Raw genomic sequence first — 12,991 nt, forward strand, 5'->3', positions numbered from 1 at the left:
ATAAGCATGGTTCCTCCTGATATATCTATAATGCATCTAGGAAGTGATCTGGTAAAAAGACTTGATATGTGAAAGGTGATTAGGTAACAAACAAAATAAGTATTTCACACCAAGTTCAGAGGAGTCCTGGAAAAATAAACTTACTCTGACGCACAAGAAATAGACCCAATCTTCAAAAGAAGAACAGAGGGTTCATTCTACCTGCCTTTTTTTTGGCCAAAAATTACGTGCATGTATATCTTAACAAAATTACTTTCAATGATAACTTCCTAAAAAAGGTTACGTGAGGTATTGAAAGCAGCTGAACTCACAGAGGCAGAAAGTCGAATGGTGTTGCCAAAGGCTGGGATGAGGAAGCAAAGTTGCTGATAAATGTGTATGAAGTCACAGCTACTGAAGATGAAAAAGTTATTGAGACCTGCTGTACAACACTGTATTTACAATTAACTGTTTTGTACATGTAAAATTTTGTGAAAAGGGCACATCTCGTGTTATGTGTTTTTACCAATAAAAATCAACTGATCAATCAATCAGAGAACCAGAACAGGATATGCAAGAAGAGAATGATTCAGGATGCACCTAGCACCTCAAAATCTAGAATTTCTTTCCTAGGAAAAGATCAAAAAAATCTCCATGAAAGTACTTTGGATAACAACACTGATCCAACTTCCAATGTTCAAGACTGAAAATGAAAGAAAAGAAGAAAGATTCCAACAGCAAGAGTTCTTAGTTCAAGGCTAACTTAGGAGATACTCTCAAACTATGCTTTTCTCTTGGTAGCTGGCTTTTCTAACACTCCTCCAATTTTCAAAGCATGATGGGCAGGGAGAGGGAGCAGAGAAATCCTATGGCAAAGTCAGTAAAAAATTTATTGAGCACCTAGATCATGGCACCTGGTCCTATCACTTCATGGCAAGTAGATGGGGAAACAATGGAAACGGCAACAGACTTTATTTTCTTGGGCTCCAAAATCACTGCAGATGGTGACTGCAGCCATGAAATTAATGTGGGAGAGGGAGAGGGTGGGATGATTTGGGAGAATGGCATTGAAATATGTATAATATCATATATGAAACGAGTTGCCAGTCCAGGTTCGATGCACGATACTGGATGCTTGGGGCTGGTGCACTGGGATGATCCAGAGGGATGGTATGGGGAGGGAGGAGGGAGGAGGGTTCAGGATGGGGAACACATGTATACCTGTGGCAGATTCATTTTGATATATGGCAAAACCAATACAATATTGTAAAGTTAAATAAAATAAAATTTTAAAAAAATACCAAAAATAAAAATAAAATAAAATAAAAGATGCTTGCTCCTTGGAAGAAAAACTATGACAAACCTAGACAGCATATTAAAAAACAGAGACATTATTTTGCCAACAAAGGTCCATCTAGTCAAAGCTATGGGTTTTCCAGTTGTCATGTATGGATGTGAAATTTGGACCACAAAGAAGGCTGAGCGCTAAAGAACTGATGCTTTTGAACTGTGGTGTTGGTGAAGACTCTTGAGAGTCCCTTGGACTGCAAGGAGATCAAACCAGTCAATCCTAAAGGAAATCAATCCTGAATAGTCATTGGAAGGACTGAAGCTGAAGCTCCAATACTCCGGCCACTTGATGCAAAGAGTTGACTCATTGGAAAAGACCCTGATGCTGGCAAAGACTGAATGCAGGAGGAGAAGGGAACAACAGAGGACAAGACGGCTGGATGGCATCACTGACTCAATGAACATGAGTTTGAGCAGGCTCCGGGAGATGGTGATGGACAGGGATGCCTGGCTGCTGCAGTCCATAGTGTCGCAAAGTCGGACACGACTGACCGACTAAACAACAATAAGTCTATGACATGTATTCTTTTAGGTCATAAAGTTGTGAACACAACATACAATAAAGTTAAATAACTAAATAAACATGATACTTTCAGATGATGATGGAAGCTCTAAAGGAAGCATTTAAGATGACTAACTACCAACTGGTATGGAGACAGAGCACAAAAGATCAATTGAAACAGGGTGATTTGAAAAGGTTTCTCTTCTGGAAGTAAAACTTACAAAACTGCACTGAATCTAACTGATTCTGAATTAATTTCAAAATTAATTTTTAAAGTTAATTTTGAAATTAATTTGCAATTAATTTCAAGAGTTTAAAACTAAAAATGACATGGAATTACACAGTATGAAAAAAATTTACCATAAAATACCTGCAAACAAGATGTCACCAGTGGAGGAAGTGGACAAAGGAAGGAAAAAGGGGCTCTACGTACTATTTTGCAACTTCTGGTGAGTTCCAAAGTATTTCAAAATAGAGTTAAAAAAGAAAAAAAGGTTGTGTAACGACTACTGTAATTAACAATGAGACATCTTCTTGTCCATTTGAGATACTTTTCATTATTTCTAAAAAATAGTCCTACAGATATAAAATTGTAAAGAGATTTAGGAATAACAAATCTCCAATGCAGAAAAATGTTTTTCCACAAACACGCAGATTAAGTATTCCTAAAGACAGCAACAGACAAGAGTATAAATAAGCTCTGGAATTTTTTTTTCTAATCTAGAAACATCACACCAGAAAGAAATGGCAATGATTGGAGTCAACATGTGACTAAGAAATTTCCCTTCACACTACCTATTTAAAATAGTCAAAAAGGCATACGACACACAAATCTTATATTTTAGACAGACTTCTCACTTCCATAGGAGCAACTGAAATCGATAAAGATAAAAAAAGTATGCAACTCCATTTTGGGGAAGAAGCGAACAGACAGACAGAAAAGTTACCTTAAACTATTTATCGTCTCACTTTAAAAACTATGCATCAATTCATATAATGCACTGCTTCTGATTAATAAGACATTTTGGTTCTCAATCTAAAAGTACTTTCATGGCCATTGCTCCAAAGACTCTACAATGGGCCCCCTGTCAAGACGAAAGGTTGAGCACATGCACTGATCTCTTTTCCATCCTGAAACCTTGCTACTATAAGCTGAATTGTGTCTCCTCAGAATTCATATTTGAAGCCTTAACCCCCTAATGTGATGGAATTTGGAGATGGAGCATTTGGGAGGTAACTGGGTTCAGTCTTTGGGAGGGTGGGGCCCTCATGGTGGGATTAATGCCCTTATAAGAAGAGACAGCAGAGAACTCTCTCTCTTCTGTTGGTGAGGCCACATGGGGAAAGAAGTCATCTGCAAGCCAGCAAGAGAGATCTCATCAGAAACCAATTATGCTGGCACCATGATTCCAAACTTTCAGCCTCTAGAACTGTGACGAAAAATTCCTGTTGTTTAAGCTATTGGTTATGTTATTTTGTTACAGCAGCCCAAGCAAACTAACACACCCACTGAAACTGTTGTTTAAAAGGACTTTGTAAAAAGTATAAACCCATAAGAACTAAAAAAAAAAAAACCCAAAAAACAGGAAAGGTGAAAACAACATTTTGGATACTAAAACAGTAGAGAATTTAGTGGTAACTGATTTAGCAGACTCTCGAATCTTAAAGCAACAGCAAGGAAAATACAAAAGCAACTAACTACAACAGGACTTTCCAGAGGCTAAAGAACTGGTGGCACTAAGCACCTTTAGAAGCAAAAGTGAATGTGGGACAGAAGGATTGGTGAAGTAGTAGTATGTGTAACAGCAGCCAGAGCCCAGATCCTTGCTACTGTGTGGGTACTGGACTGGAGTACCTCAGTCCAGTCAGTACTCAGTACCTCAGTACTTAGTCACCTCAAGGAAAAACAGAGGGTGTCTGGACCAGGGTGGAAGAGGGACAATGATATTACAGCAAGCATAGTTGTGGGTGCATCACAGATGAAGTAGAAAGCTCATGTACTAAAAGTTGAGGGTCCTCAGATCTTTCTCCTACTTAGCTTCTAAAGTGTTCAGAGTCAGACATATACTGTCTAAGTAAAGACTGGACATACTTTCCCAGGGACTGTCTAGCTCAAGGGAAAGATGGTCGAGAGAATGGCTCAGCAAGATGACCCTGGGTTGAGGCCACCACTGCAGGCTCCACTCACAACTGCTAAGCTACCTGGCAATTTGCCAAGGTTCCAGTCTAATACAGCAGCAGAGGGCCAAGGGTGAGACATGTGAGGACATTCTTTAAAAGACTGAGACAAAAATAGCTAAACAACAACAAAAACCTGAAAGAAACAGACTAGTGAGGACGAAAAAAAAATCTTAAAAAAATAAACAACAAAAAAACCCACTCAGAGAGCTAAGACAGCACCAATAAAGGGGAAGGGGGACCCTCTCAGAAATTAAAAGTATCATGTCACAAAAAACCAAACTCACAGAAGGAACAATGGCAAAACTGAAAAGCTCTTTTAGCAAATAGAGTTTATGAAAGGAAGAGACTTAGGGGTTCATCTGACAAGAAAGAGAAAAGAGAAGGGAGGATATTATTATGGAATGCTTCATGAAACTTTCCCAAAATTAAAGGATATGTATTCCCAGGTCCAGGGTACTCAGCATAATGTTCAAAAATAAGTCCACTCCAAGGCATGTTATCATGAAGTTTTAGAACAGGAGGGTCAATGGTAGGATTTTAAATGTTTCTATAAAAAAGAATCAAAACAAAAAAAGGCCATAGAGAAAGAACTGAGAATCTAGATAGCTTCAGATTTCTCAACAGGAGAACAGGAATCTAGAATATGATGGATAAATGATTTTTAAATTCTGAGATAAAATGATTTTGAATCCAGAATCTGAGGTATCCATTGAAAGGGGGTAAATGTCATGCAAGCCATGAGGTTTCCAAAATGACCTGGAGACATCACCCTGGGCTGCCTGGAGAAGGACCAGCTAAGACCTACCACTGCCCATGCTCCCAGAGGTGCTGTACCCAAGCTCAACATCCTAGGACCCTCGCAGCTTCTATTCTCTGTAGGAGGGCTTGTAATTTCCTCTGGGCCCCCAAATATCTTGGAACTAAACAGCTAGCATTCTCACACAACTCCTACAAACATCGAATAAGGAAGGACTCAGGTCCAGAACTCAAAGTTTAGATCACAGTTCGCATTTCTTCGCCATTAAGACTGCATTTATGCTCTGGGCAGGTGGAATATCCCATGCACACTTCTCTGTGAGGTAATGAGCGTGATGGATCTGTGACTTCTTTTGTCCTGTTGAAGCCTGGTTCTGAGTTTCCCCCTTTCTGCAACAAAGCCATCCTATGTGACATGATAAAGTCTGTTTGAAGCCCTGGTACCTGAAAGCTGGTCACCCTAAACTTATCACCTTCCTTGGATAAGAGGAAGGAACTCATTTTACACAGCAAGAGTCAAAGAAAGTTTCATTCACAGATTTCTAAAAAACAAACAAAAAACCCAAAATCAAAAATGATAACTGTAATGCATCTTTTCTCAGGAAGCTGCTGGAAAAGATACGTTACCAAAAATGAGGAAGTTGATTTGAGAAAAAAAGACGTGGGATTCAGGAAACCAAGTCTCTATCTCAAAGAAATGGAAAGACATCCCAGGATGCTGTGAGTTAAGATGTAAAAATGACAGCCGTCCAGCTGGCCAAAAGAGCAACTACTGCAGATCAAAGCAGGCAGAATGTTCTGGAAGAGCTATTTGCAAGAAGATGAAACTGACAGAACATATGACGCCTCCAGTCATATTAAGGGGAAATTCAGAAAAACATAGGAGTAGGGGAGAAAGAATGTATTAATGAAATGTAGAAAACCTAGTTTGCTTTTTTTTTTTTTTAAAAAAAAAGGCAATTATTAACTAGTGATAGAGGTGGAGAAGTTTTCAAGAAAGGCAGTGTAATTGGAGTATACCATATGGCTCAACTTTGCACAGTGTTTTCAGACACAATATTATAATGAATACCGAGCTAATCAAATTGTGATAGAATGATATGGGGATATAGAAGTGTGCATTTGTGGGGTACTGGTGGTGAGCTTAACAGTCTCACTGCTCTTGTGGGAAGTCAGAAGATAGAATCTAAATATGAAAAATCAAGGGAACCTACTATAAGCACGTTACAGACAGAGAAGTAAATATCAAAAGCAATTAAGAGATGTAAAAAGTCACTGCATCTTAAGAGTGAAAAATGAGGATGAACCAGGATGGTGGAAGGGAGATACTGTTTTTAATAAATCTATAACTATTTGACCCTTAAAACCATGCATCTGTATACTTTTAAAACTAAATTAAAAAATAGTATTATATAGCAAAGGCAGTACTGTTATTATTGGGAAAATAGTAATTCGATGGATGGAAAAGGTAAGTGATGTTCCAAACAGATAGTAGAAGCAAAACTTAAATTATTGATTTCTTGGTCTAATGCTTCAGTAGGAAAGCAATCACTCAAACAATTGCTACAAAACCAAAACAACGAGGTAAAAATTAAGGTAAAATCCTTCAAACATATTGCTGCTTTAGAAAATGACTAATGGTAATCACAACCACAACAGCGTATTTGAATCCTGGTTAGAAGGAATAATACTTTATGAAATTTAACATTACCTAATTATGAGTAAGAACAGTTATTCGGGCAGTGATTACAAAAGGCCTACTGTGTAAAGGCCTGTGGTAAAGACTGCAGGCTACGGTCTACTGGAAAGAAAGATGGTCTACTAGAAAGATACATACATAAACATCACTTGGGAAGCTATATAGATAGGAAGGGAGAAATGTTTCTTTGATTAAGGGAATCAAGAAACATTCTGTCTAGGAAGTGTGACTTAATTCAAGCTGAGGTTTAGATGTACTAAGATAGGGGGATGGGGAGATGCTTCTTCCTCAGTGATGCATCACAGGGATAAAAAAAAAAAGCACACACAGGACTACAAGCAACTCAGTTTGGTTGAAATACACTGAAATATAACAGAAAAAGATAACAAGAAATAGAAAAGGGTAGGCAAGCACACCCGTGCACGCCGTGTGTGTATTCCCAGAGAGTGAGTGAGTGAGTGAGTGAGTGTGTGTGTGTGTGTATCTACAGACTCTGAGTGTGTGCTGAATGCCATGCTAGGAATTTGGATCTTGTTCAGAAGGAAACAGAGTGTGTTAAAAGGGTGAGGGCTGGGGTAGCAGTGATCCATGGGAAGCAGACCCACTTTACTTAAGAGCAGAAGGTGCTGATACCAACAGAAGCATGTGACCGTAAGAAAGGGAATGGGAAACGGTATTAAAACCTCTGAGCTTAGAATTGGGTCAATTTTCTGCTTGGTTTTAATAGCACTTTTACCAAACTGTCCCTTCAAATAAATCAGTTTTTGCTGGTTTCTGTGACAAATACCTGTGGATTTGTTTGATGCTCTCCTTCGAATTTCTGTCACCATCAGTCGTGAGACTTGTGTTGTGAACTGCAGCAGATCAGAAAATTTTTCTGTCATTGTATTTGGCGGAGCGTTTCCAAAAACCTGTGGATGACAAAGACATTTTTAATACAGCCCTGTCAACTTTTTTCTTCTACTGTATGCTTTTAAAAGTGTGGTGTGACTTGAAAATCAAGTTTAAAAAAAGTATATGCTTGCACAGTTATTTTGGATCTGAATAAGCTTAAAATACAACTCTTTCAATAAATCACACCTAGCCACATTTCCTTATGTATGTAAAATAATTTGTGGAATGAATGAGTAAATAAATGAAATCTAAAACCCCAAAATCACTTATCTATCAAATTTGAATTAATCTTACTAATAAACTTAAGAAAATATAATTTCTCTGAAGAAATCTAAATTAAGAAATTAGAGAAAAGTGGTAAATTCCTTTGATGGCAAAAAAAGAGACATATCAGAGGGTAAAAAGCAGGGACTTATCTAGTGCTAAGTCCTAGGCTAAAATAAAGAATTCACTAAACTTGTATATCAGACTTTCTAAATTCTAACCTCAATAATTCCCAAAACAAGACAGTTAGCCAAAAGATCCGAATAAAGAATATGAATGAGGTCATTAAATATACTTTAAAAAAATCTACAATAAATGTACTTAAGAATAAACCAGGGCTTCCCTGGTGGCTCAGTGGATTAGAATCTGCCTGCCAATGCAGGAGACACGGGTTCAATCCCTGATCTGGGACAATCCCACATGCCTCTGAGCAAGTAAGCCCATGCACCACAACTATTGAGCCTGTGCTCTAGAGCCTGGGAGTCAGAACTACTGAAGTCTAAGGCCCTTGAGTATATGTTCCACAGCAAAAGAAGCCACTGCAATGAGAAGCCAACACCCCCAACAATGAATACCCCCTCTCGCCACAACTAGAGAAAAGCCCACACAGCAACGAAGACTCAGCACAGCCAAAAATAAATACAATTATTTTTTAAAAAAGAATAAATCACTCTTAAACTGATAAGGTTCAGCAAAGACAATAAGAAAACAAAACCTGAACAGACTGTAACACGTAAAGAAAGAGTACTAAAATAGCTATATAACTGGATGCATCTGGAATATTATTTTTTAAAAATCTCTTTATAGCTAAAAGGGAATTCTGTGTCTCCTAACACTATAATGATACCTCTCTATTAAAATATTAAACAATATTTTGTATTCTTATTTTCTCTTCAAATGTCACTAAAAGGGAGGAAATATATCTCACTCAGCATTGTATTCCTTGCTAAGCCAGCACCCTGCCTTTTAAAGGGATGTTCCCTAAATATGGTGGTTTACATGCTGCCTGCCTGTACAACCAAATTCTAGAAACTCTTTAGGTAGCATGGAAGGACACAAATTATAAACAAAAGCTTCCCAGATGGCTCAGTGGTAAAGAATCCGCCTGTCAGTGCAGGAGACGCAGGAGATGTGGCTTCAATCCCTGGGTCTGGAAGATCCCCTGGCGGAGAAAATGGCAACCCACTCCAATATTCTTGCCTGGGAAATCCCATGGACAAAGGAGTCTGGTGGGCTCCAGTCCACCAAAGAGTCCCAGAGAGTTGGATACGTCTTACTGACTGAGCACAATAAACAAAAAGTAAGAAAAAAAAAAAAGATAAATAAGCAAATTTTTAAAAAAATCAAGGTTAGGCACATGGACTGGAAAAAGACTTCTATGTTTACCACATTTTAGTCACGAAGTTTGGATCAAATACACAGGAGAAAAAACCTAGTGAATTATATGGTCCACGAGGTCCTTGGGTAAGAAAAACAAATACTTAAGAAAGTACTTCTACTCCTCATACTATAAAAATTTTCTTCCAAGGATCCTAATAAAAGAATATAACATAATATCCTTGTAATAGAAATGTTTCTTACATTCTAACAACAGATATCATGTTTCTTACAATCACATTCAAATAGCGCAGGAAGTACCTAACAAACAATAATAAATCAATTCTACAGGGCGTACTTTTATGCAGATAGTCTGTTTGTTAACTTGACACAAAATTTTAAATTATCTCAAAGAACAAATAAACTGTTCTCTTCAGGAATTCCTTAATGTTTTTCTGCTGGAATTCTGATATCATGTGCTTACAGTTACTCTCTGATGTCTGTTAAATAAGATCCATGTTCTTTAAAAAACTGGAGATAGATTAGAAATTGAGAAGCCTAACAACACAAGCTTGAACAGCCATCCTGCCTGCACCCAGAAATGACTATGTAACTGCCTACTGAAGATGTTTGTAAAATAACTGTATATTTTGCTCAGGCAATGCTTAAGCAAACTTAAGTTTTTGTCAAACTGATTTATTTATTTATTTATTTATTTTTGGTCAAACTGATTTAAAGTAGATAACTATTCAAACTACTCAAAATAAATTGATTTATATTTTGCTCTTAAGAATTAATAAGCACTATTTTATTCCTAACAGTAATGCAACTTCATAAAATAGCTCATTTCTTAGATAGTATAAACAAATGATAGTCAAGCAGTTTTCATGCTAAGTGAATAATATACTGTTAAAAAATGTAACTAACTTTTCATACAAATCCTGATATTTACTGCTGTATTTCCACAAGGAAATTTTTTCTTTCAAAAGCTATCTTCCTTGAACTGACCAAACCAAAGTCAACGCTATGCAGAAAGGACCATGTCGTATTTGCTCGTCGGAAAAGAAAAACGACTGCCTCTTTGAGATAAACAATCTTTAGTCTAGTGATCCTACACTACTGATTAATTCACTGTTTCATTTATTCACTCATAAATATTTACTGGTCTTCTATATATGACAGGCAATACTCAGAGCCATGAATATAAGGGTAAATAAAGACTTGTGACTATAAAGGTAAATAAGGCAAGTGCTCATGGAATCTACATATTAGTATAGGAGATGAACGGTAAGTTATTTTACAAATGAAAATTATGTTGGATAGTGATGTGTTATAAAGGAAGTAAATAGGGCACTTGAAAGGGAACGCCTGGAGTGAGACAAGGTTGCCGTAAAAGCTCTCTGAGACACAGATGCAGAGTCAAACAAATGTATAAACACCAAGTGGGGAAACAGGGTGGGATGACTTGGGAGATTGAGATTGACATATTTATACTCAGTTCAGTTCAGTTCAGTCCCTCAGGCGTGTCCTACACTTTGCAACCCCATAGACCTCAACATGCTAGGCCTTCCTGTCCATCACCAACTCCTGGAGTTCACTCAAACTCATGTCCATTGAGTCGGTGATGCCATCCAACCATCTCATCCTCTGTTGTCCCCTTCTCTTCCTGCCTTCAATCTTTCCCAGCATCAGGGTCTTTTCAAATGAGTCAGTTCTTCGCATCAGGTGGCCAAAGGATTGGAGTTTCAGCTTCAGCATCAGTCCTTCCAATGAACACCCAGAACTGATCACCTTTAGGATGGACTGGTTGCAGTCCAAGGGACTCTCAAGAGTCTTCTCCATCACCACAGTTCCAAAACCATCAATTCTTTGGCATTCAACTTTCTTTATAGTCCAACTCTCACATCTATACATGACTAATGGAAAAACTATAGCCTTGATTAAACAGACCTTTGTTGGCAAAATAATGTCTCTGCTTTTTAATATGCTATCTACGTTGGTCATAGCTTTTCTTCCATGGAGTAAGCATGTTTTAATTTCATGGCTGCAATCACCATCTGCAGTGATTTTGGAGCCCAGAAAAATAAAGTCAGCCACTGTTTCCACTGTTTCCCCATCTATTTGCCATGAAGTGATGGGACCAGATGCCATGATCTTTGTTTTCTGAATGTTGAGCTCTAAGCCAACTTTTTCACTCTCCTCTTTCACTTTCATCAGGAGGCTTTTTAGTTCCTCTTCACTTTCTGCCATAAGGGTGGTGTCATCTGCATATCTGAGGTTATTGATATTTCTCCCGGCAATCTTGATTCCAGCTTGTGCTTCATCCAGCCCAGCGTTTCTCATGATGTACTCTGCATGTAAGTTAAGTAAGCAGGGAGACAATATACAGCCTTGATGTATATACATACTATTGTGTATAAAATAGATAACTAATGAGAATCTACTGTATATACCACAGGGAACACTACTCAATGCTCTATGCTGACAAAGAGGGGCTACATGAACATATGTGGCTGGTTTACTTTGCTGTACAACAGAAACTAGCACAACATTGTAAAGCAGTTGAGTTCAGTTGCTCAGTCGTGTCTATTTGAGACTACATGGTCTGTAGCATGCCAGGATTTCCTGTCCATCACCAACTCCTAGAGCTTACTCAAATTCAAGTCCATTGAGTCACTGATGCCATCCAACCATCTCACCCTCTGTCATCCCCTTCTCCTCCAGCCTGCAGTCTTTCCCAACATCAGGGGCGTTTCCAATGGGTCAGTTCTTCGCATCAGGTGGCTGAAGTATTAGAACTTCAGCATCAGTCCTTCCAATGAATAATCAGGACTGATTTCCTTTAGGATTGACTGAATCCATCTTCTTCTTGTGCAAGGGACTGTCAAGAGTCTTCTCCAACACCACAATTCAAAAGCATCAATTCTTCAGCCCTCAGTTTTCTTTACGGACCACTCTCACATCCATACATGACTACTGGAAAAACGATAGCTTTGACTAGACGGACCTTTGTTGGCAAAGTTATGTCTCTGCTTTTTAATACGCTGTCTAGGTGAGTCATAGCTTTTCTTCCAAGGAGTAAAGTCGCTCAGTCGTGTCTGACTCTTAGTGACCCCATGGACTGCAGCCCACCAGGCTCCTCTGTCCATGGGATTTTCCAGGCAAGAGTACTGGAGTGGGGTGCCATTGAAGCGCCTTTTAATTTCATGGCTGCAATCACCATCTCCAGTGATTTTGGAGCCCCCAAAAATAAAGTCTGACACTGTTTCCACTGTTTCCCCATCTATTTGCCATGAAGTGGTGGGACCAGATGCCATGATCTTAGTTCTCTGAATGTTGAGCTTTAAGCCAACTTTTTCATTCTCCTCTTTCATTTTCATCAAGAAGCTCTTTAGTTCTTCTTCACTTTCTGCCATAAGGGTGGGGTCATCTGCATATCTGAGGTTATTGATATTTCTCCTAGCAACCTTGTTTTCAGCTTGTGCTTCATCCGGCCCAGTGATTCTTATTATGTACTCTGCATAGAAGTTAAATAAGCAAGGTAACAATATACAGCCTTGATGTACTCCTTTCCCTGTTTGGAACCAGTCTATTGATCCATGTCTGGTTCTAACTGTTGCTTCGTGACCTACACACATTTCTCAGGAGGCAGGTCAGGTGGTCTGGTATTCCCATCTCTTTAAGAACTTTCCATATTTTGTTGTGATCCACACAGTCAAAGATTTGGCATAGTCAATAAAGTGGAAGTAAATGTTTTTCTGGAACTCTCTTGCTTTTCTGATGATTCAGCAGATGTTAGCAATTTGATCTCTGGTTCCTCTGCCTTTTCTAAATCCAGCTTGAACATCTGGAAGTTCATGGTTCATGTATTGCTGAAGCCTGGCTTGGAGAATTTTGAGCATTACTTTACTAACATGTGAGATGAGTGCAACTGTGCAGTAGTTTGAGCATTCTTTGGCATTGCCTTTCTTTGGGATTGGAATGAAAACTGACCTTTTCCAGTCCTGTGGCCACTGCTGAGTTTTCCAAATTTGCTGGCATATTAAGTG

At 38.5% G+C, this 12,991-nt stretch overlaps 1 protein-coding gene across 7 annotated transcripts in view; it reads right to left on the reverse strand.

Annotated features, from left to right (window-relative positions):
• The window catches only part of WDFY3 (WD repeat and FYVE domain containing 3), a 283,525-nt gene that overhangs the window by 170,859 nt on the left and 99,675 nt on the right, over positions 1-12,991 (reverse strand). For all 7 annotated transcript variants that reach the window (XM_070791719.1, XM_070791718.1, XM_019963046.2 and 4 more), the window contains one exon: positions 7,255-7,378. In XM_070791719.1, the coding sequence (XP_070647820.1) occupies positions 7,255-7,378 (124 nt within the window). The remainder of the gene's footprint in view (positions 1-7,254; positions 7,379-12,991) is intronic.

The sequence above is a fragment of the Bos indicus genome, chromosome 6 (genome assembly GCF_029378745.1).
Source record: "Bos indicus isolate NIAB-ARS_2022 breed Sahiwal x Tharparkar chromosome 6, NIAB-ARS_B.indTharparkar_mat_pri_1.0, whole genome shotgun sequence".
NCBI classification, from domain to species: domain Eukaryota; kingdom Metazoa; phylum Chordata; class Mammalia; order Artiodactyla; family Bovidae; genus Bos; species Bos indicus.